Source organism: Apis florea, unplaced genomic scaffold (genome assembly GCF_048593485.1).
Source record: "Apis florea isolate Af1SG1 unplaced genomic scaffold, ASM4859348v1 contig_2411_pilon, whole genome shotgun sequence".
NCBI lineage: Eukaryota > Metazoa > Arthropoda > Insecta > Hymenoptera > Apidae > Apis > Apis florea.
Window position 1 is genome coordinate 794,486 of NW_028256580.1, and position 25,268 is coordinate 819,753.

Consider the following 25,268-nt stretch of genomic DNA (forward strand, 5'->3'; position numbering starts at 1 on the left):
TCCATTGATCAATTTTATATTCGTTAAACATAATTGTATATTTTTAACAAATATCTTCGTATAAGAAGATACCATGATACATATAGAAAAAATGAATAATGAGTAGTAAAATGGTGAATTTATAACCATTTTATAACTATAACACGAAGAATAAAAAATTATATGCATTAGGTAAAATTTTTTACACGTATTAAATTTTTTATTAATATTTCAGTATTTTTTCATTTCTCTTTTTTCATTGTAACCCGCCCGAAATTCATCTCTACACATTTATCAAAAGATGAAAAAGAAAAAATTACAATCGTGTCTCGATTTTATTTTCCTAAAGAAAATTCTTTTGTCGTTTTTATTTATCGAATTCAGATTGAGTCTCTCGCTAGAATCGATTGGGAGGAAACTGTAATGTTTGCCTGCAATCTGTTGACGGAACAAACAATTAACGTCGCAACGAAGTTCTATTCGGTTACTATACGCGATATGTGATCTGATCCGGAATAATAGAGCGATACGAGACGACAGCTCGTTACGTTCCGCCTTTTTCTTTTTACCTTTGAAACTTTACGACCGAGTGGGATCGTGACTAATCCTACCCTGGAGGAGCGTGCGCCCCTACTGTGCACTAAGTCCACAGGGAGGACCACATCGATCCCGATACCCTATCCCTTTTCTTCACTTTTCATTCTTCGTTCGAATTACACTTTTTCTTACTTTTTACTTACTTGCTTTCAGCAATTATAACATTTTTATTTTCGCGTGTTTCATTTATTCTCGAACTATTCACTAAATGTCGCGTAATTTTATATTACGAGTCACTAAAAGTTTATAATTCTTGGACAAGTGATGTCAATAATTCATAAAAAAAATTAAAAGAAATACGAAATAATCAAAATTTCGTAACGAAAAGGGGGGAATTTCGTTTCAATTACTAACGAGAATGTTTTTAGGTGAAATTTCAAAATTGGCGGTCGAGAGGTATTCTCGGACCCATGGTTTCGCTCACGAGAGATGCGTCCCTGGATCGGAATAGGCAGTAGGTAAGGGCAGAGCGAGGAGAGCGTGTGCGCGGTGGATAGAGTGCGAGTATGATTAGGACGTGGGTCGTCGTATGTCGCTGCAGAGGGCCGAGAGAGCGTGTCTCCTGCGGAACACAGCTGGCACGGACCGTCAAGATGTAAGCTGTCGGGCAGAGAACGCGTGTGTGACGGTACGCCGCTGGCCCAGGCCGAGAGAACGTTCTTCCACGAGGAAGAGGAAGAAGAAGAAGAAGAAGAAGAAGAACAGGAGAGATACGACGATCAAACGGGCCGATCCGGGAGGATGGAGTAGAGCGGGAACCAGGGATCGATTGCTTCCCGATTGTTGGCATGGAGGACACGACACTGGGGTAAGTACCAGTAGAAAGACAGAACTGGATTAAGCTCGACGCTTTACCAAAAAGGTGTTTGTTTCCACGAGCAATTTCAATTGTTTCGTTCCGTGGCTACTGTCTCCGTTTATATATTGGTGTGCCCATCGTGTGTAGGGCAGGATTCGACGATCGATGCGACCAACCACAGATCCCAGCGATCTATCTTTTCGTGGCTGGCTTCGACATTGAGCCAGCGATTCGTTATTCGCACCATCCCACTTCTTTCGACATCGTTCAAACGCAGGATACCATTGTTGAATTGTGATCGTTACTCGTTCGTTTCGTTCTTCTTTTAGTATTGTAGACGTACGATTGATTCGATTTCGAACGAATTCTTTCTTCGATCGATTCAATTTTGATACGAACGAGGAGTAGGACGTCCATGCCTTGTCGAATAGGAAGAGGGACGATGGGTACGGGGCGCCGTGGTAAACGGTGGGAAGCCAACACGGTTGCGTTAATAAAGTCTCGCGCGGTTTTCCCTCGTAACGCAAAAAAAAAGTTGTTAGCAGCTATTTACCTGAGGGCTCTAACCGACCCCTACAGTTTTCGAGATCACCGCCGCTCTGTGGAAGGCATGAACGCGTGCGCTGGTCTCGCCTTCGCGCCTTCGTTCTCTTTTCGAGAAGCTTTCATCGGTTCTCGTTGTTACGTCGCCGTTGTACCGATTGTCCTTAATTCATCCATATAAAACTTCTTTACCGATCATCCGCATACTTCTTTATCTACCCGCAAAGAATCTCTCTCTCTCTCTCTCTCTCTCTCTCTCTCTCTCTTGTGTCTCCTTTTCTTTTATTTTCTTGTTTTTTTCAAACAGAAAGCTCGTAATTTCAAGAATGTCTTCGCCCTTAATCGTGCTCGTTCCCTTTTGCTCGAAAGCTTTCTCGTTGATATCCTCGGCTCACAATCCCCACTCTCCTTTTTCCCCCACTCCTCGAAAATCGTTCGTCATTCACAAGGGGACGCAAAACTGTTCTTCGCGTGTCCTGAAAGCGTGCTCGGTCTCCGCGTGAATAGTCGAGGGGTTTCACGAGCGTATCGAGTACCGTCAATGGGTTAAACTTAAAGGGTCCCTTACTCTTCTTACTTTCAAGGAAATAATCTCTGGGCATTCGAATCCAACTAGGCGAGGAACACGAAGGGAAAAACGATTCGAAATGCGTATGTTTCACCGTGAAACAGCCTCGTGCACGCAAAGGTGAAAAATTTGCATGAAGAGACGAAGTACTCTTAGCAAAGAGTCAAAGGTGCAACGAGTCGTTATTTAAGACTAGGAAAGGTCACGGAACAGATGACACACGGTTGTCGGCGTTCCTTCTCAGTCCTGTTGGAGAAACGAAAAGGAAGGAATGGAAGGTGTTTCCCCGAGAATTGGGTGCGGCTACTATATATTAATAGGCGTTGATTCGAAAAGAGGTTGCAACCGCCCTGGTTCAATTCGATTAATCAACGCTGATTGATCGTATAATGTTTCAGGGAGAGGAAATGAAGAAATAGAAGAGAAGTTCCAGTTTACTAAATAAGGCCATGCTTTTTTCCATTCGATAAATATCGGATCGATTTAACGTGCCGCTGGCGGAATCGTATACATATGAATTTTCGTAATGGAACGGATAGAGAAAGAGAACTTAAGGGATATTAATCTTTCACGGGAAATTATGGATAAGAAAAATTTGAAAATTGTTTATTTATCGAATAGATGGAGAGGAATTTTCTCGAAGAATTTTAAATGGATTGCTGACTTATAATAAATTCACGAGTTGGATATTAATCTCTCATCGATCCAATATTAAAAATAGTATCATCGTATGACGAGATCTGGAAATGCGTTCGATTAATTCGCGAAAGAATTCCTTTTCCATCGTTTCTGGCCAACTTTTCTTTCCCGTACGAGAATTCTTCCACCCAAGACGAACAAATGAAATCTCGATGGGATCACGATCTCAATTGAAATATCGACAGAAGGGCAAGTGCCTGGAAGAATGTTCGAATTCTCCTCGACAACGATCCAACATCCACGATTAATTTCGCTCAACCGGATCATCCAGAAACCCCATCTTTCTTCATCGAAAAAATTCTGGCAAAACGGTTTAACAAGAATATACACGTCGATCTCTATCGTTTTAAAGGATTCGATAAATCGATAAATCGTCAAACGACTTTCCTCGATATTACACCCCCATCGAATGGGGTGATCTCCACTCGTTCCTGACCTGGATTAAAATCCCGTCGACCTGTGATATATCCTTTGAAACCTCGACGTACCCGCGATTCGACGAAAATAAACAAGGCAAACGAGAAATCACGAGTGGTGGAAAGGAACCGTCCAGCAGTACGCGCCGCTCATTCGTCTCAACAATGACGTAACTTGCAAATTTTCTCAACCATCCAAGACCAAGAATTTTGTGCTTTCTATCGAAATAAAAGAAATCCTTCGATTAAATTCATATTTCGAATTTTATGCATTTTTAGAAGAGGATCGAAGAAACAGTGAAAGTTTTATATTTATTTATTTTTTTTTTTTCTTTCTTTTAACAAGTTTGTTCCAACCGTTCGTTACGACAACGTGAAAGTGCGTCCACGGTTGTATTATATTTGCCTAATTATATTTATCGCTGCACGACTCATTGGAAAGACGAGAAATCTAGAAATAAAAGTTCGTTACTCGAGTCTTCCGATTTCAACGAGGTTCCCGCGAAATCAGTGTCGTTAGTAGTGCGCGTTCGACGACAAGAACAACTCGTTTCTCCGTGAAACGAACGAACACCTCTTATCGAACCCGACCAACTTTTCATCCTCTTTCCGGCGGACAAAGTTGATCGTGGCGAGTTACGTCGTGACGGCGTAAGTAAGAATTTTAATTGGAACTATCCAATGGGGGGGAGGGTGGGAGGAAAAATTCGCTTCTCATCGACCGCTGATTAATTTTTCCTCCTCCCCCCCTCCCCCCTCCCCCTTCCGTTAAAATTGAATCGAACAACGCTTCCTCTCCCCTCCCCCCCTCCTCCCCCGTTTTCTCGTTATTCGGAAAAAAGAGAAACAAAAGATCGAATGGATTTCGACGAAAAGGAAATGTCAATGGGGGGGAGGGGGGAGGGGGGGAGGTGGGAAAGAAAAATAGATACGGTAGACGTGGATAAAAGGTGGAAGTGCCGCGATAAAATCGATCCCCCACCTGGAAGTGGATGCGAAAGAGAGAGAGAGAGAAAAAAAAATGGATGGGATCGGAATTTTGAAAGCCGGGAGGACGTTTATAAATAAACCGAACGCGCCGGTTTGCTGCGCAAACTGTTCCACTTCTCGTTGTAACGTTGTTGCATTTCTATAAAACCTATCAACACACGGCCGAATATGCACGCGTGTTGCGCCAGGGGCGTATAAGGAGGGGGCGCACCCCCAATGTACACAGGGTGTCGAAAAAAGAGATGGATATCCAAGATTTGTAAATCGATCGAAGATTTTTTTTTTTATCCGTTTAAGGATAAAGTTCGCGAATAAGGGAATTAATTAAGGAAGAGGTTTTTTTTTTTTTTTTTTTTTTTATTTTGCTTGGTTTTAGTAATATATAATTAAGATATGGTTGAGGTAACGTGTTCATCTTCATCCCTTTGGTCAATGAAGAAGTTAAGAACTGTGTTTTTTTTTTTTGGTGGATATTTATATAAAGTTTTGGTTACACCCATGGTTCTTTGTTAATTTCGTAGAATTAACTAACGATTCGTAATTGATTCGTAATGATTGACGAGAGCGGATAAACGGGCATGAGTCAGAGCATCGAGTTTTTTTAACCTTTTGCACTGTTATGTAAGTATGTTTGCTACGATGAAAGCTTTTCAAGCTAATACGAAAATAGAGGATTCCATGTTTTACGCGTTGGAAGTGCAAATATTACTATTTTGTTTGGAAAGCTTTTTCAAAAGGATGGAATTTTATATAGAAAGAGAAACGAAATACTTTGAAATAATTGTCAAATATAATTGTAAAATTTATTAATTTATCCACCTTTGATCCAAATTATTAATTTCATCGAATACTTCCAATCCTCTTCTTTTACAAAATCAATCGCTCCCCTAGTTAATACCGCGCTAATAATCGCACTTTTATCACTTTCGTTTCGCCAATATTTTCTCTGCGGTCGATAAAATAGTTGCGCTTTGCTCGTCCAATAATTAAACAACCGTAAACACATCGTCGTCCCGCGGAATATCGTTCAAGATCCGAACGACTCTCCACCAGTGATCCCCCGCGTTCCATTTTTCCCCTCCTCTTTGTCGATAGACTCTCCTCCTGAATGTTTAAACGCGCTATTAACGATCGATGCCAGAAATCGAACGATCCAATCTACAGTGCGTATCTAGCAAAAGAGAGAGAAAGAGGAAGGTAGGAGAAAAATCGATGGAGGACGGAATGGAGACGTTTCTGTACGGGGTTAAAGATGAGGAAGCTAACGAAACAACCGCAAGATGTCTATTTCATTTATTCATCGGACGTGGTTCTACGATTATCGGTTTGCTGCTTCTTTCCAGTTTATAAAAGAAGGAAGGAAACCGTGCGTGTGTGTGCCTATCCGCCGCATCGAGTGTGTACACAGCGATTCATAAATGTGTATTCTTCGAGAGGTGAACGTACATCGTGTAATCTGGAAAATTTGTGTCATTTCTTTTTCAGGCTTATCCATATTGGATTAACGTGAATTTGTATAAATTAATTTTCTTCGTTGATGTGTACGTCTTACTATTCCTTTAAATTATTTGAAAAAAATTAAGAACTCGAACAAATTTTTTCCACTTATTTTTCGCGTTATTCCAAATTATTCCTCCACCCGTTACATCATCTCGTCGAAAAATTTGCCTATGGAAGGGAAACGATGGCAAACACGTATGACGAATCTCTCAATTACGGAGAGACACGCACACACAAACCACATTTTCATTTATCGTATTCCCATATTTCAACGTGTATACTCTCTATACATATATATATATATATATATTGTTCATGCTGGAAAGAAGCTCGCAGGACGGGCAAGAAATGTCCTTCGCTAGGACCGTGTATCTCCACTTCAAATGTTTTGTTGACAATTCTGACACCATACGTTACGCATACTGGTAATAGAAGAGCTATAATTTGAATATTCAAAATTGTAAAAATAGTTAGGATAATCATTTAAGACTGAAATATTTTCGAAACTATTAATTATTTCGACATATATATATTCGTATATAATTATTCGAATACAGAATTAATAACTTTATAAATTAAAGTATCGTTACAAATCAGTCTATGAATATTGATGAGAAATAAAAAGTTAGAATTCTATGTCTACGCTAATATATATGAAGGTTTAGATACAAATTGATCGTTTTGAATTACGTGTGAAAAATAAACGTTTCTTTCCAAGTTAACCAATCAGATTCCTTCTGCAAGACTTTTTCCCACCAGTATATTGTTCACTGCTGAAAAAAAGTCATAGACAGCACAGAGGAGTCCTTCGCTAGGACCGCTTATCTCCACTTCAGACGGTTTGTTGACAATCCTGATACACACGCCACGTAAAAGAGCTATAATATAACTAATATAATATAACTCGAATAGAAAATTACATTTATAAATTAAACTATCGTTACAAATCGTAATTAGCCTAAACGTATTGATGAGAAATAAAAAAAATCTAATGCATCGAAATTTAGATACAGACCGATCGTTTTGGATTAGTATATGTAACAAATACTACGCTACAAAGAAAAATGCTTGTGAAAATAGGTGTTTCCTTTCAACGAATCAGGTTCCTTCTACGAGACTTCTTTCCACTACATTGAACAGTGACCAGTTATGAATCACCCTATACACGTATATATACACGTTCTCTAACGTCGTGTAACCGCTAACAAGGCTCTTCTATTTATAACGGCGTTATGCTTTCGCTTCGAGAGCAGCTCGCCTGTTTTCCGATTTTCTCCGCAACCAGGGCCTGCACGGCCTCGGCTGGAACTGCACAACGATGCCCGTCGATCCGAGAATAGAGTCGTCTAGCCTTCCCTCCCCCTCCAACCAATTTCTCGCTCCCTCTCCCACTCCCTTCCTATAGAATTATACCAAGGAATAATCGGTGCGATATCGGTGTCGATGCCTTCCAAAACTGGAAGATGAATAACCATTGGACCCTCTTGGCTCTCCTCTCTTCCTCTTCCTCTTCCTCATAGGATAGATAGTTTATTGGCACGGTTCCATATCCCTCTGTAACGCTCACAGTTGTCTGGGTCATTCTCGATCCAGTAGATTTAAGGGTCCATACACCTTTTCTCCACTTATTCACGGGTTAAGAACCTAGTAAGGAACGTTAGATAAGCTTGTATGTGCTGCATGTATATATCGATTGATCGCGTTGGATTAATTGTTTCGTGTCGTACAAAAAAAAAAATGAAAAAGGAAGATGAAAAACAAAATAGACAAGACACAGATCTAGACAAATGTGATGTAATATCGATCGATCGTTGGATTAATTGTTCCGTGTCGTAGGAAGAAGAAGAAAAAAAAAGAAAAACAAAATAGGCAAGACACAAAGGACGAGTTTAACCGGGTCTAGACAAATGTAACCGAAAGAGGAGGGCGCGGAGCGTTGAGGTAATCCCTTTGAACTTCGTCGATGGAAAGAACAGGCGGTTCGCAAACATGGCCGAACATCGATTCGTTGTCGGTGGCGTGTCGGTGACCGTCGTCGTCCACGTGTCAAACGGAGCGTGTCGAAATCGCGTTCGAGAGAGAGGTTAGATCAGTGCAAAGTGGTAAGTTGGAGAGAAAGAAAATTGTGACAACGAAAAATAGAAAGGAATTCTATTCGAAATTTAAATCTCGTTTCAGATCTCTTTATCGATCGATTTACGAATCGCTTTGACCGCGTTCGTCGAAACTCCCCTATTCGAGACTAGCGTGATAAATCGGAGGATTTGTATAATTCATTGGCGAGCAGAGAGGAAAGTTTGGAGAAATGGACAGGCGAATTCTATAGCTCGGCTTCAGGCCAAATTCTCCAACTTTATAGATATTATTACAAAGGATCGCGACAACCATCTTCCTTATTTTCTTCCAATCCTTTCTTCCCCCCCCCCCCCCAATTTTTCGTCTCCATCGATCCGATCATTTTCGATCGGAAACGAGAGACTTGTCGAGAAAATTTTCGATGATTCGGAAAAAAAAAAAAAAAAAGAGACTTCGTTTACTCGAACTGCTCCCCGCTAACGATCGACTCGTTAGATTGGAACGAGACGAGGAAGATCACGATTTTGTGAATCGAGGTGATATATTTATAATATATCGCGAATGGATCATTGGGAAAATTTTCATTTAAAAAGAAACGTTAACGTTATTGGATAAAGCTAGAATATTCGTGAAAAAATTCTTAGCTCTTGCTTTTTTCCCCTTTTTCCTTCCCCTCGAACTATACATTCAGAAGATCGAGAAAAGAAAATTCATCATCGATCGAACAAATCTTTTGAAAAGAATACGAGGTTTCGACAAGTGTATAATTACTTTGCTCAACTTCGCGGACTGAAAATCGAAGAACGAAGATTTTCACCGTTCTCTCAATCGATAATATTCGTCATCCATGGAGAACTTACCATTAGATTGTTCTAGACGTATGCGGCGCGCGCGCGCGCGCGTGTGTGTGCGCGCGTAGCGTGTATTTAACACGTTTCAAACATGAGACCCTCGAGACTCGGTTGCTAATTGGCTCAGCGTATCAACGACCTTTCTTACTTACTCCTTCTTTTCTTCTCTCTTCCTTACGAAGCAACGGCGAGCTTGAACTAAGTTTTTTAACGGATTAACTCGTTTCCCAGTACGCCCCATCGAAACGACCGATAGATTCTGTTCAATGTTTTCAACTTCAGAGGAAAACATCGTTTTATTTATTACAAACTTACGTTACGTGCAACGTATTTTTATTCCTTCGATAATAATTCGAATTGTGCGCGGAAAGAGATTTTTTTTATTTAAAATTCAACAAAGGACGTTTAACGAAAATAATAAATTTCGAATTTTTAAGGTGTCTTCTTCATTTTTCCTCAATGATTTCAACGACTTCGAAAATTTACAAAGAAAAACTTCGAAAATCGTGATTATAAATTTTTTGCAAATATTTTCCTCGCGAGTCCGTTATATTTTTTCCATTAATTGGAAAATATATAACGATACATGGTAATAATACGGAGAGCCAATCGTGCGCCGACCTTTCTTTCAAAATTTAATTCGTGTCAATTGGTTGACGATGGAACGACTCGATAAATTAATTCTCAAGGTTTCGAATATTTTTCTTTTCTTTTCTTTTCTTTTTTTTTTTTTTTTACAATGTTTTTTCCTTTGACGGATAACCTCGCTTAATCTCACCCCCGCATTTCATTTCAAAGAGAAACGACAGTCTTCGTGAACATCAAGGATATCGTCGTGTCCTCGAATCGAATGGAACAAAGGATCGAATAAACCGAACGCGCCTTGAACGACCGAGTGTTATGTGTGATTCGCGGTTTGCAACTTGTTGACACTCGGATGGTAAAGAGGTTGTTCGTAAATTTCCTCCTCTTTTTTTAACATTTTTCGAGACTTTCGATTTCAAGAGAGGCAAATTTGAGAGTCTAACGAAATTTTTGAAAACTTCTCACGTTTCAAAATTCATAAATGTCTTTTACAAAATGCTTTTTAAAAAGAAACATAACGAGATAAATGGCTGTGTATATATATATATCGAAATCAAGATCTTTTTCGTATTTCATATTGGGAAAAATTTACGGCGCACGCGGTAATTACCCATCGTAAAATATAGCCGTGTAATAAAGTTAGAACATCGCGCGAATATTCGAAGGACGGACGGTTTTACGAGAGGCGAGAAGTGAAACGAGGATACGGGGTAATAAGGCCGCGGCGAAAAACATGGAGAGAAGAATTTGATGGAAAATTGGTGGCGCGACGCGGTCGAGCACGCCCGATCGCGTATGACAAGTGGCCCTCAATGTCGGCACATCCTGCACCACGTGAGCGCCTGTTAATCGATACGTCCTTCGCTTAAACGCTGATTAGCGTCTTCGACACCGGCCGTGATTCGCAATCGCAACTTGGCCGGCAATAGATCGTCGGTGTTGAAACGCGAGGTTGGAATCGACAGCATTCCTATCTTAAATATACTCTCGATTTTCTTAAATAATACGTGATCACGTTTCTTTTTCCAAGAGAGCGGGAAGGAGAAGGAGGAGATTGAGAGGGATCGAGGAAATAAAGGATCGTTGTTTTTGCAGCATCATCGAGGGCTGAGCTATCGAAAAATATGGCGTCAGGAATACCGAGCGTTCATCAGAGGAAGCTTGGACCAGCGCCGATAGCATCCTTCGAAGACCTGTCCGACGAGGTGGAAAACGTGAGTCCTTCCCTGTGTCCTCCCCGAGCCTCCTCACTTCTAAGTCGGCTGTATCCGAGCGGGACGGAAGTGTGCGCGTAAAGATCGTTCAAGATCTCGCCAAGATCACGCGCGTTCCCCCTTCCAAAGTCGAAAAATCTCCGCGTGTCCCCGTGAGACAGGGGCGACACCTGTGCGTTGTCCGTCACCAACCAACCAACCAATCAACCAACCAACCAACCAACCAACCAACCAACCAATCATCACACCCCAGTGACTGTGACTCGACACGACAAAACCAGCCTTACGAATTTGAATGCAGGGGGAACCGGCTGCGCGAATGCCAGGCATCGTCGAGGTCACCACGCCGGCAACGCCTGGTAGTTCGCTTAAGACACCCAGCACGCCGAGAATTGACATCAGCAGGGCGAGCAGTTCCTCCCACCATGAGGACAGTAACTCCAGGGATTCCACGCCCGAGAGGGAACTCCTCGCAGGTATTCTTCTGAACAGCGTCAAAAGCTTTTGTCAAACGACAACCATTGTTTCTCCTTTTTCTTCCTGCGTTCGTGTGTAACGAGCATTGTTCCGATGGAAGAAACGATTAACGAAATGTGAGAGGGACGCGTTCGCGTGATACTAAAAAGGGAATTCGATTGAACGTGATATCGAAATCGTGGATGGGGACAGCGAGTTAATATTGCGGAGATGGTTACTCGAATAAATTTTATCGTTCGAAACATCGAATATGATCGAAGAGAGATATAATTTTATTCGATGTTTTATTACTAATTAACTTTTCAGCCCGTTTTGATAAACTATGAATACATATATCGATATTTGAACGATATTTAAAACGCTCGAATAAATCATTTATTCGTATAGTTGATCGTCGTACAACCATTATAATTATTCTTTGAGAAATAAATTGAATCATGAAACTTTATTCTTGGCCTCACCATCTCTGTTTAATCTATCGACCCAGTATCGTATATTTATTTAATTTATCAGAGAGACTTTGTATATTTTCCTATCCTCCCGTGGACGAATATTTTATTATTATTATTTTATTATTCGCCATTTTATATACAGTTTCGTTTGTTGTCGGTAACGTCGTCCACGAAAATTAGCGCGAAACTTCGGACCGTATCGGTATTCGATTTATCCTTTTTACACGTATCTCAGCGCCATCGTGTCAAGTTTCTGAAACGACCAATATTCGCGCGCATCGTAAAGATGGACGGGGTCACGCGAATAGCACGACATCCTCGAGTTGCCACCCCCTGCTAACGAAGCACGGGGACGATAATATCGCGAGTGACTCATTGCCAACGAGTTAGGGTTATTTGAGTTTCGAATTAACAATTGGATCTGACTCATCCACCGATTCAGAGCCCTTGTGTTACGAGAGACACCGCGGGGAAGAAAGAAGAAGTTTCCACGTGGGAGGGAAATTGGAAGTTAAATCGTTTCTACGAGGGGAAATTGAATTTTCCACGGTCGCGAGAAACGTATGACGAGATCCAATTATATCGCCGGATAGTGTTTCGTTAGTTCTTGCAGTTTCTATCTATGTCGCGTGCAAATTTTCGAACGGCGAACACCTCGTCGATGTGACAAATTACCGTGCTTTTATAACTCAACCATCTGGCAGAAAGTATTCGATCGTAGTATAGAGATCAATAGATTTTTCGATATACTTCGATGCCTATCGCTTATTTCCGTATCGATTTCGATAAAATTTTCAGCGTGTGACATACAAGTGAGATAGATCGTGACAAAACGTATCGTTTAATTTTTCAGGATAAAAGAAAAGTTTGTAAAAAAGGTTTGTTTATTTTCTTCGTCTTTTTTCCTCTATCTGGTAAAGTAATCCTTCCAAGTTTTCCAAAAAGAAAACTCGACTCGTTTGATCAATTGAATTTTAAGAAAGTTATTCTATCTTAAAGGAATACTTTTTGCCAATATTTTCTTTTCCTTTTCTTTTCTCGTGGAGTTAAAAGAGAAATAATCCATCAAAACGCGTACTCTCTTCGATTTCATAGTTGAGTGGAGACGTTCTTTAGTTTACCTTTCCGCGTATAATTTACCTTTCGAGTTAAAAGTACAGAGAGTATGCAGTTGTAGCAAACCTCTACACACGTGTGCATTTGATGGAATCTATCGTAAGCGTACAACTTTGATCATATTCAAACAAATTTTAGGATGTAGCATAGAAGAAGGATTATTAAAATATCAATCATGCGTATTACGAGTGTTTCGTAACGTGTTGAATAGCAAAACCTAAATCTTTCCTTTCTTTCGATTAGTTGATTAGTAGCTTAAATTAGAAATATCATCGAATTGTAGAAAGATCGTAGATGTGACTCGTATCGATTCGAGAAACGAAACGATTCTCTCTTTCGTCTATGGTGATTAAATTAGATCTCATATCTATTAGAAATATCATCGAGATTTTGTAAGAAGATCGTATCGTATCGATTCTTCTTTTTCGATATAACGATTAACTTAATTTATATCCACCATTAGAAATATAATCGAATCGTGGATGTGACTCGTATCGATTCGAAAAACGATTCTCCTAGACCCTTTTTCGATATAGCTTACCGTAGCTCGAAACCGTTAGAAATATCATCGAATCGTAGATGTCACTCGTATCGAGAAACGAAACGACGATTCTGCTGTTTCGACGTAGTGATTAGTTTACAGTAGCTCGAATCCATTAAAAATATCATCGAATCGTGAAAAAATCATACATGTGACTCGTATCGATTCGTGGACGATTCTCCTGGACTGGCATAGAAGAAGAAGGTTACCACGAGGCTGGGTCACGATCGATCCGAGAAGAGAACAGAATACGATGTGTTGTTCACCGTGTTGTTTCTAAATGCTCCCTCGAGAGATAACGCGAGCCGTGTTTCTGCTTGCGCGCCACGAATTAATACGCATATACATTACGGAGAGGTCTCCACTGCAAGTTTGTCCTATATTCGAGGGGGGGCCTTTGTCGCGAGCATACTCGATTCAAAAAGCGACACGATTCTCGATTGCCTCGTGAATCTTCTCCCTTTTTCCGTCATTCGTTGCATTTTTCTCGCTGATCTAACGCGATAACGAGTTCATCGGATTCGATCTTTTTACAGTTTTAACGGGCGATCGTTTTCCTTTTTAGATTCAAATTAACGTTGATTTCAAAATGCGAGATTTGTTTCAAAGTTATGTTCGTTTAATGGAAGTTTAATAATTTGATTTTCATTTATTACCGCATGTCAATAATTTTTAGGTTATATTAACTGCGATGCTTGTGCACAAAATAATTTAGAGATGATTTGTTAATGCGATAATATGGCAAATGATTTAATGAGGGGAAGAATTAATAGGAAAATTGGAGAAAATGATTCGAAGAAATCAAAGAGCGATATGCATCAATGCATGGTAAAAATTCATTCGATATTTGAGCACGATATCAAAGATCGAAATCCACGTAGATAAACAACATTTTCAGAAATAATTGGATCTTTTTTTTTTTTTTTCTTTTTTATTTGTAAACAGATCTTACCTCGAGCTTTTTTTTAATAAAAATATACGTTATCGTAAATTTCAATTCACGTGGGAAAGAAAACGAGACGAATCTTATGCCAGTCCAACGATTCTGCGTTTTTATTACTTTCGAAGTTTGCCAATTAAACAGTACCAGGTTGAATGTAGAGACCCGTTTTTATACTCTACTTGAGTTTTCGTTTAAAAGTAAAAAGTAGGTAGCGTATCCGTAACTAGAATTCCGCCTTTATAACCTCTTCGGGAACAATTGACATGTCATATACCTTTGATTTTCTGATCAAATTGATATTGTTCTGAGACAAAAGACAAAAACCTGTCTTCACTTTTCGCGGAATCTTTTAATAATAGAAACAAAGTAAAAATAACACGCAAATAATATTAATATTTTACCTTACTTTCATCTTGCTTTTGTACACTCTTACCCGAGGAGGTTATCAACCGTGGCCTTGTTGAGAAAGGAAATGGGATAGAAATTATTGTCAGTAGAAATTTAGATCCTTTATCGATCCTTCTCTCGATAATTAATAACAACGAAACGAATTGACCAGGCGGAGAGCCTCCACCCGGATGTAAGCTGACTCTGGGCTACAAGGAGGACGCCCAGGATCTGAGATCGTCGACGGAGGAGCTCGACCTGCAGGATCCGATCCACGAGCAAGATCTGAAGAGGGAATCGAAGAAACTGGCCAAGAGGCGGAAGGAGGATGGTTCTCTGTCCGACTACAGCGGAAAACAATTGGACAGAGAGCGTAAGGACAGCAATTGCTCGGAGATCGTTCTGTTGAACATCAGCGGCAGAACGTCCAGGCTCTCCTCGGTCGGCAGCCAAGGTTCAGGGGCGTCCGGCAAGCTTTCCGTCGTGTCGGCCACGTCGTCCAGGTAATCAATTCGATCTCGTCCATCCAATGAGACAAATATATATACAGGGTGTTCCAAAAATTGCTCTAAATCCCTAATTTCAAAAAAACATTTCTTAATCATCAAGAAGACGTTATGCGTTATTCTCGAGTACACAACTCGCACATTTTTTTGGCACACTCTCGACTCGAAATTTAACTTAGCTAACGTCACCCGTGACGCCGCCGCCAGGTCACCGAGCCCGCACAAATGCCTGCTCGAGACGTCGTTCTGCGGGAGCAAGCCGACCCTGGCCGATAACCTGATAGAGCCGTCGAAGCCGGAGACCGACGACCTGGAGAAGATCCTGTTGAAACGGGAGGCGGACACCACGAAAGCGTTGATCCCCGAGAGCATAAAGGTGTCGATGGTGGATGGAAATTTGAAGCCTGACCCCTTGGACAAGCCGAGGAGGCGGGGCCGGGAGGAGAGGAAGGAGATATTTAAAAGAGAGGTTGAAATTACGAAGAGATTTCTCGAGAAGGTCAATATACAGGTACGCCCCTCTCTCTCATCATGTCGTACATCTCGCCGAGCGTTTCTCTCACGCGTGTCCTCTCCTTCAAGGTGCCGGTGGCGAAGAAGTCGGGCGAAGGTGCGACGACGACAAGCGAGCAGCAAGAGGTGCAGAAGCCGGCCAGTTTGGACTTCAACGACAAGAGGAAGAAGGCGCAAAACTTCAAGGAGATCGTGCAAACGACCCCGACGACGAGCAGCGCGACAGGTAGCCCCAAGTTGCCGAGGCATCAGAAGGTCCGTGACCTCGAGGGGTCACGTACACCGAGCCCGTCCTCCGTCTCAAGGAAGAGCAGCTTCACCTCCCTGTTCAAGGTAACGAGCCCTCGCTAACCTGGACAAGTGTGCTGCTACAACACCAGCGTGACAACAAATATATATATATAATTTATAGATAAGCAAAAAAAACCATATATGTAGAAATATTAGGCATGTAACGCTCCCGTCGATTCCACAAACATGGATACCACGCCTGGCTTTGTCTCTTTGTAGAAGATCCGCTAGCTTAGTCGAGAGAAGAAATCTCGAACAAACAGACGCATGTAAAACTTGACCACCGCGTGTTCAACTTTTAAGGCACGCACAGACAGCAGTGTGTTGAGCCCAGAGTCGCCGTCGCCCAGCACCAACAAGCCCCGCCGTAGCCTGACCTCGAAGATCAAGGACACGACGGAGAGTCTGCGCGGCAGGTCCAAGTCGAGGGACCGGGTGACCCCCGGTTCCGAGAAAGCGTGCTTGAGAAAGGACTCGAAGAACAGGGGCGTGTTCTCGTCCACGTTGAGCCTGTTCAAGAAACGCGAGCGGAAGAAGAGTTACGACGAGGCGATCGCCGCCTCCGCCTCCACCCCGACCGAGCTCGTCGGCGAGCTCCACCCGTCCTCCCTCGAGAGCATCGGCCACGTCGAGTTCCGGTTCAACGCGGAGAAGGAGAGGCGCAGGGACGACTCGATCTTCATAAGCTTGCACGCCGACGACAGGAACTACGAGGAGGCCCTCCCCTCGGAGAGCGTCTCGATACCCCTGGAGACGCCCACGAAATTGTTGGACGAGTACGAGTCGGAGCCGCGGGCGGGAGGAAGCATCGTGACCGAGGTGTCGATCGAGCATTATCCAGCTCCCCCCTCGATAAGGATAAAGACCGAGGCGCTGATCGAGACCGGCTCGTCGAGGGATGGCGGCGTGCAGGTACCGAGGAGCGGCTCGAGGGAGTCCGAGATATCGGGCAGCTCGTCGAAGGAGTCGAAACTGAGCGGGAAAGGTGGCGATCTGGCTGGAGCCAGGTCCGTGGAGGGGAGACCTGCTGCGGAGCACCGGTTGTCCAGCAGCTCGTCCAAAGACTCGGTGGTCGGTAAGAGGGACGCGACGAAGCCGAGGAGGAGGAGCAAAGAGACCCAACAACCGACCGAGCAATCGAGGAGGGACGAGGAGAGGCAAACGAGGGAACAACAGGAGGAGGAGGTTGGAAACGCGGTGGAGAGCAAGAGGGTTGTGATGGACCTGTTGGGCGAGGGGGTCGGGGATCAAGAGCTGGTGAAAACGCCGAGCGTGATCTCGGACCTGGATCGCAACAGCTCCGAGTCGGAGAGGGACTCGGAGATCGAGTTTATCAGGAACAAGGTGGAGAAGCTTGCCGAGGAGCTGCCCGACGAGAGGAAAGGCCTGTTCTACGAAGAGAGTTTCGAGGAGGATCTCCCCTATGTCCCGACCACCCTGCCCCTCGAGAAAAGCGTGGCAGTGCCGATCCTGCCTGTGAAACAACGACTTCAGGAAGTAAGGTAACCGTTGCGATAAATTGTAATCCCCTTATTCTTCTTCTTCTTCTTCTTCTCCTCCTCGACGAAGAAAGATGATTGATGCGAGATTGATGGTCGCCTTTAGAACGATACCGATCGAGAGGCCGCGTTCCACCACACCGATAAACCCGACGCTGCTCGACGAGTTCGTGATGCAGACGTCTCTGGACGAGCGCCGCGTGGAGAAAATGAAGATATCGCTGCCCCGGGAGGAGAGTTTCAAGCTGAAGAGCCCGAGGAAGCACGCGGCGGCCAACACGTTCATGGAGTTCGCCGGCAAGGTGCCCGACGGGGGGCGGAAAGCCGCGGGCAAGTCGCCGAGTCCTCCTCCACTGCCACCTAGGGCCACGGCCAGGCCGAGCAATTGGATCAATTTCGAGGAGATACCGGAGAAGAGGAAAGCGCCGAAAAGGATTCAAACGATCCCTCGGCCCGAAGACGAGGTGAAATCGGGTGGATACAGTTACGTGCAACCGGAGGAATGTAGGTACGCTTCTTGTGATAAAAAGCGTATCGAACTTACTTACTCTCACTTACTTACTTACTCGCTCGCTAGCTACCTGAAATTCGATCGAATAAAATTGAAATAATACCCGATGAAACAGGTGCGAGTGCCACGAAGAGTCTCGACGAGCGTCGATGAAGGAGGCGACCGCGACGAGGGCGTCGTCCTCGTGCAGCAGCAACGGGGAGCGCGCTTGCAACGGTGACAATTGTACGGTGCCTACGTCAACGTCCCTGGATCGTGCCAGTATCGTCAGGTAAACACGCCCGGGTACGATTATCGATCAAAGTCGAATCGGTGTGAATAGAACAATCGTCGAAGACGCTAGTGATGAGTAGAGGTTTGTTTTTGTACTTTCAGTGACAGCTCGCTGGAGTATAGCCTGAGCATCGAGGAGAACAACGCGACGCAACCGTTATCGGCGAAGCCGTTCAGCATGGATTTGGACGTTAGGTCGAATCGGTCCAGTATCGTGTCCCAGGACGAGACTGACGAGATCCTGCACCAACAATAGTTTACTCGCGGCACGCCTCGCCTTATTATACCCTCTTGTTAATCGGAACAATGATTCTCTCCTTGTTGGTGGAACTGTCCTCGATCCTCGAGTTCTCGTTGCACCCGAGGCCCGAATCTCAAAACCAAAGTGGATCGTCGAAACTGGATAACGAATCGACTCTGCTCTCGCTCTCCTCTCTCTCTCTTTCTCTGCTCTTGTTTTCCATCTCTCTAGAAACCGTGTCACGATTGGATTCTCCTCAGTCTGTATGTCAATTTCAATGACAAAGTTTAACATTGCTGCGACATTTTGTACGCAGTTATGTTTGTTGCGTCTAATTAAAGACAGAGTAATTCGTTATTCGGCGAAATAAGTATCGTGTTGAGCGCGTTCGGAATAGAGTTCTCTTATCATATAACCGAGATATCCGAGTGTTCGAAATGCTCGTTAATAACTCCACGTTTTCTTTCACGATTTTCCTTGAATGAAACTTTCAATTCAAATTGAAGAGACCAAATTGTTAAATGGATATTCACAGCCAAAGTTTTAAAATTAAAAATCGAATTCGGATGCTCGGCTTATTAGATTATATATCGAACGATAATAAGAGCTCTGGTATTAGAAGAGTATTATATCTATATTGCGTAATCGTTCCGATTTTCCTCGACTTTTCTCGTCGTTGTCTACGAGCCTGTCCTCCTTGTTTGTATCAGCCAGTTATCGAACATCGAACGTCAATGCTACTTTTTATCGCGCTTTATCGTGGCCGATTTTACGAAAAAGAAAAAAAAAGAAAAAAGAAAGAAACGCGCGAACATGTCACGAACGCGAGCACACACACACACACACACATTTGTACATACCCCTGTAACGATCTCGAGAACATTTTAGTCTAAGGGCGTAACTTCCACGAGAACTCGTTCGTTCCTTCGTTACTAGTTCCCTCGTCGCGCATCAACCCTTAAAATGCGAAGAAAAACGATGCTTTGCGCGCGTGTTGACCAAAAAAATTGCTTCCTTACGAGAACGTAAGCGCGGGAGATCGAATCGCGGACGATGATTCGTGAGAGAGGATCAATCCTCGGTTTTTCGAAGTCGAGGTTCTTCATCGAATGTCGACGCTTTACGCTAGAAAAAGAGAGAAAAGTTAGTAGATAGTTTATTAACGATCGCGTTTAGATCGTCTTGAAAGTATATGATAATAGCGAATAATGCGTTCAAGTATTTTTGCGACCAATTGTAGACAGGACCTCGAAGCCCGAAATAATATGTGTGTTCTCGATCGTATCATTGGCAAACTTCGTCGCAGCGAGCTCCTTCCGTTTCCAGATCGATAAAGGGAATACGTTATTTTGTCTGATGTAAAAAAAAAAAAAAAGAAAGAAAGAAAGAAAGGAGCGTGTCACGAAGAGAGCTTACTTTCGATACTTTCTTCATATCATGTAGAAAAATTTAGATCTGTAAGTGCCACGAATATAGAGAATCATAGAAAATTAGAGAAATTTGTAAGAATGATTGTTACGTTGAATCAATCGATTTTCGCGTGTAACACGTGTTCTATATAAAATAGAGTTAATCTAGCGTGTATCTACGCGAAAATCGGCGAATATACGAAAATTTCATTGGACGCGTGTGATGCGCATCGTCGAAAGATCAGTATTATACGCGTGGATAATTGTGATTGCGTGTATGCGTGCATATCATTCCATACCATTGTTCGTAAAATTAATTCTCATTTTTCCTCGGATTCACCGCAATTTATTATCGAGCTTCGAATTCCGAAAAATGTGGGTGTTGTCCACGGTTATCGTTCACGAAAGAAAAAAATGGCAACGATCTCCCAGAATATTGAGCCGACGAGTAAGAATAGCGAAGATATCGACGCTTACAATCACGACAAAAAAATCAAACGACCATAACCGACAGAATCGATCCGATTGCGTTTCAAATGCTTCGTCTCGCGTCGCTGGAATAACGATCATCCTTTATTTCGAGTCTGAAAGGATGTGATAGGTTATCCGATAGGTTATATTGTTTTGTAATTATTCACGCGATAAATTTCGATCGCTTAGGCTTCCCCTAAATCGAAAAGTTTCCTTTCATCGTTCGATAAATTCTTTTTTGCTCGAATGCTTCGTCTAAATTACTTTTACTTTTTCCAAAATCAAGTTTGCATTTTTTTCGGAAGCGTCAAATATCGGAGAGTAAGTGTCGGAAAGATTCTGTGAAAGTCAAATCGAAAAGTACAAGATAAGATAGAGATAATTGCAATTGTTGTTCGATTCTCGTTAATTGATAAGGAAGAATCTTATCGATCGATCGCAATGTATCATAATTTAGCGTGAATCAACGATTCGAGAGTGAGAACGATGATCAGAAAATGAAAAGATGAGAGAAGAGAGTTTAACTTTTTTTTTTTTTTTTTTTCTCTCGTTACTCGATGATTAATTAAATCATCGGCAAGAATCAATTAGCTAGACTGATCGAATTAAATTATTATATCGATTATATTTATATATATTATATTAATCGATAAATCGAATTAGCGATAATATCAGAGATCGATGAACCGCTTTTATATCGCTTCTTCCGTTTTAATGGAAGGGAAAAAGAGATGGGGAAAAAGAATGTAAAAGTTGTTGAAGAAAAAGATTCTTGTGAAAAACATTTTCCCTTCGGTATTCTTTAGCAATACACATCACTATTTATAATTATACTTTTTAAAATATGTTCAACGATAAGCGGAAATGTTAATCGAAATAATTCGATGTTTCTAAAATTATGTAAATAATGAATTAGAAAAAAAATGCATATCGCGTAACGTGAGAATAAAATCAAACGAAATGAAAAGGAAATAAATTAAGAGAGGAAAGAATGAGTGAGGAAGGAAGCGAAAGCAGACGGAGAAAGAGAATAAAAAAGGTATTTGCGTTTTAATGTAGCTCAATCATTTCAAATACGCTCTCCTTTTTTTCTTTTTTTTTTTCTTTTTTTTTTTTTTTATTTTTTAATCTTCTTAGGTAACAATATGCTCTCTCGCCGTCAAAAAGTTGCCCTGGCTCGTAGTCGCGTATCAGAAATTAAGGAATGAATCTGTGGCAAGGAATCGTCCACGAGTCGAGAAACAAATTTTTTGATATTAATCGTGGAAATTTGAGGGAATATTCGACAAAGGGAACACGCGTCTTCCAACATAACCTCTTTGACGAACAGTTCTCGACACGATCGACTCCAGTGACGCGAAACATTTCGACGTTTTTCGCTTCTAATATCGATAAAGAAAAATCTGTGTTCGAAGGCTTCGAGGCCGATCTCAAAGGATTTTTTATTATTATTATTATTATTATCTTCGAACTTATTGAAAAAAAAAAACGTCAAAATACGTTTAGATGGTTCGGAGGGCTATCAAAAAATTCGATCGAGTTTCCCTTTTGAACAATTGAAACCGATGATTGTCGTTATAATATCTATCATCGTGATCGTGAACATATCCCACGATGATGAAGAAAATGAGAAAAAAAATGAGACAAAGGGGAAACACGATCGATATTTTGTTGTTAATGCACGAAATTTAAAAATACTCCTCCACTGCGATAACTATTATACATATACTGTTTTCTCTGGGCGCGAGAAAAGATTGAGGAGAAAAAAAAAAAAAAAAATAGGGATAAAATTCGCGTGCGAAAGAATTAAAAAAAAAAAAAAAAAAAAAACAGAAAGAAATCCGTAGAAAAAGCAAGAAGCTTCGTCGTGGACGGCTCTAAGCCTGTTATTTTCTGTGTGTGTGTATGAGAAACTGCAAATTATTTATTCCTATAGAGTCTATTCTTATAAATATATATATATATATATATCTTTCGACTGAGTTTCGCGTCGACTTACCGAAAATAATGTTCGTATCCACATTCGTTCGTAAAACGAATAAATTGAAGGTGAAAAAAAAAAGAGATCAACATTTTTCGCTGTATATATGTATGTTTATTCTTAATAAAATTATACGGCTATCTTATATACATATATATATATGTATTATATATACATATATACAAACATATATATATATGTGTGTGTATAAGTACATTACAAAGTATAAATAAATAAGTAAATAAATAAATAAATAAATAAATATATATGTATAGAAAAAAAATGAAGAACAAAGATCAGCAAAAAAAGAAAAAAAGAATGGAATGTGTTAAAAGAATAGCTGCATATATGATGTTTCGAAGCACATCTGTTTAAGGAATTGTTACAGAATGATTCAATAAATATTATCTTAATACAATTTCATGCTGATAATTCATGGATGAATCGTTAAACATATACGAGAGAAGTTTTCGATTTTCGATCTCGATCCAAAAAATATTCTTCATTTATTCATCTAAGTACTTTTAACTACTCTGTACCAAATCATTGTGTACTAATCTGATTTCATTTAATATATTGACTGTTAAGCCTTTGAATCTTGGATTTTACAGTTATTATACCATCCCTCTTCGTCTCATCCCTCTTTTTCTCCTTCTCCTCTATCACTATCGGTTGATCTATATCGCGTAAAAATATCGTGGATGTCGGTGTCGGAGTTGTATTATTATTTTCTTGCATCGATTGCTGAAATCATAAAATTAATTCGAATAAGTATATATAGTTATAATAAATTTTATTAATATTCGCAATTAAATATAAAATTCTATTTATTACTATAACTGATAAAAAATGATTGCTTATCTTTAAACTTAAAAAAAGAAAAAAACCGCGAAATTACCTGCATGACGTTTAATAGGAACAGGAAAGCGAGTAAAGTCAAGGCGCTAAGTGCAGCTCCTTTGTCATTTTTACTTTTGTTACTTCTGAAAGTTTATAAAAATTCGATCTAATTTTTTCTCTGATTATTATATATAAAAGAAATGAATAATGAATAAAAAAAAAAAAGAAAATTATATAACAATATTTTATTTCACCCTCGTGAACCATGATAGTATCCTCCATATTCGCCGTGATGATAACCACCAGAACCATGATATCTATCAATGCCGGAATGATAAGGATCATTCAAGCCTCCGAGATTCATCAAAGATTTGAATGTCATCTGCGAAAAAGAATTGTATCATATTGGTGTATTAAGTACGAAAGGAATATTCGAAACTTTTAAACTCGTGAATTTCGCGAAAGTTGTAACATTTCGTAAATTATTTATACAATATATTATTCATCATTTAGGTTATGAAAAATTCGAAAATTCATGAAAATAGCAAAAAATCGAGTTTCGATGCATTTTTAGCATATTAAGTTTTGAAAGAATTGTTACACAGGAAAACGTAAAATTATGCAACAAAAGGATAGAAAGTTTCGAATATCTCACCTTTAGAATCGTCGAATGAAAAATTTTCGTCTTTCGCAATATGTGTACGCGAATTCTTTCAACGTCTTGTTAAAATCAGACTCGTCGAGAATTGTAGCGGTCAGTTCCTTTAAACTTTCTGTTATGCCTCGTAAATTTCTTGACGCTCATTAACGCTCATCGTCCTCGTGTCCACTGTTTACATCGAATAAATATACTCATTGTCCCGGAGGCAAGGAAAATTTTCACAATCAACGAAGTTCCGGACTCATTATTCTTTCATTCTTTCAGCTGTGTGTAATTGTACGAGACTAACGAAGCACATAAGTTCAAAATATCGGTTCAAGAAGCAAGTAGGATTTTGGTAAGTATTTCATCACTTTGTTTGAAAAATTTCATACTACATAAAGAAAACACAACTAAGAGTATAAAATTTATATGAAAATATTAAAATTCTAGAAAAAATTTTGCACCTACCTCTATTCTATTTCTGATAAAAAAGTCTGAATAAAAAGTCTCACTTCAAACTCACTCATTACTATAAATGCAGTTTGCAATTTTATTCTGAATTTGAAATTTCTAATGAGACTGCGGAGAATGACATTAAAATGATGAGGATTCTGATGCAAGCGAGACATAGGACAGAAAAATGTATTAAATATTATAATATTATAATGTATAAATATTATATTAAATATTTATATAAATATAAATCAATCTATCAACCTCGTTTGTGTTGCCACTGTGTTTCTTTTCTTAAATCCTACAAACAAAAATGTATTTCGTTCGTCGATAAGTTAGACAGCGATCAAAAAATTTTGATCAATGCCATCTCGCGTTTGGATCATCGAAGCTTCGACTCGTTACTAGCATAGCAGGATGTGCAAGGAGGTATGTAATTGACTATGACGTCACAGACAAGGAGAGCAATATTGCGCGAGAAAGATAGAAAAACTATTATTTTCACATACGCAACATTAAAAATTCATTAATTATTGATTTATTATTAAAAATTTCCGTACTTTTAAACTCGCGTCTTAAAGATAGAACTTGAAACAAGTTTCTCGTATAAATTTTAATATAAAATTCTTTCTAATTAATTATTTATTAGCAATTATCTTGGGGAATGTTACTCTCGCGAATTTTTAATCCGTGATCGAGTAAGAAATGATCGATTTATTTGTTCGAATGAGAAAGAAATTATAAATGAAAATTATACGTGAAACTAAAGAAGGATATAACGTTTCAAATGCATATATTTATGTTTAGAAATTGATTCTATAATGATAAGAAAAATGTATTGAGTGCATATATGGCGCTTTAATCATTAATAAATAATTAATAGAAAAGAAATTATCGTTAAAAT

At 40.4% G+C, this 25,268-nt stretch overlaps 2 protein-coding genes across 6 annotated transcripts; one reads left to right on the top strand and one right to left on the bottom strand.

Moving 5' to 3' along the window:
- Positions 1-209: 209 nt before the first annotated feature.
- On the top strand, positions 210-23,024 carry LOC100864634 (uncharacterized). Of its 5 annotated transcripts, none has more exons than XR_015291349.1 (10): positions 210-1,384; positions 10,699-10,817; positions 11,119-11,293; positions 14,906-15,236; positions 15,447-15,750; positions 15,822-16,085; positions 16,347-17,545; positions 17,649-18,046; positions 18,169-18,324; positions 18,429-23,024. XR_015291349.1 is itself a non-coding variant. In XM_003691981.4 (10 exons), the coding sequence occupies exons 2-10, from the start codon at positions 10,728-10,730 to the stop codon at positions 18,580-18,582; spliced, it is 3,075 nt and encodes a 1,024-aa protein (XP_003692029.2). In that variant the 5' UTR covers positions 210-1,384; positions 10,699-10,727; the 3' UTR covers positions 18,583-23,024. The 5 variants fall into 5 exon arrangements, 3 of the variants coding, with proteins under 3 accessions (XP_003692029.2, XP_031771168.2, XP_031771167.2); XR_015291348.1 differs by having other exon boundaries at positions 18,407-18,572; XM_003691981.4 differs by having other exon boundaries at positions 17,649-18,050.
- On the bottom strand, positions 22,520-24,517 carry LOC100864515 (uncharacterized). The gene is made up of 5 exons (XM_003691980.4): positions 24,380-24,517; positions 23,924-24,302; positions 23,523-23,650; positions 23,327-23,411; positions 22,520-23,172 (listed from the first exon to the last, which is right to left on the bottom strand). Exons 3-5 carry the CDS (start codon positions 23,648-23,650, stop codon positions 22,993-22,995), a joined length of 393 nt encoding a protein of 130 aa, XP_003692028.2. The 5' UTR covers positions 23,924-24,302; positions 24,380-24,517; the 3' UTR covers positions 22,520-22,992.
- Between the last annotated feature and the right edge of the window lie 751 nt (positions 24,518-25,268).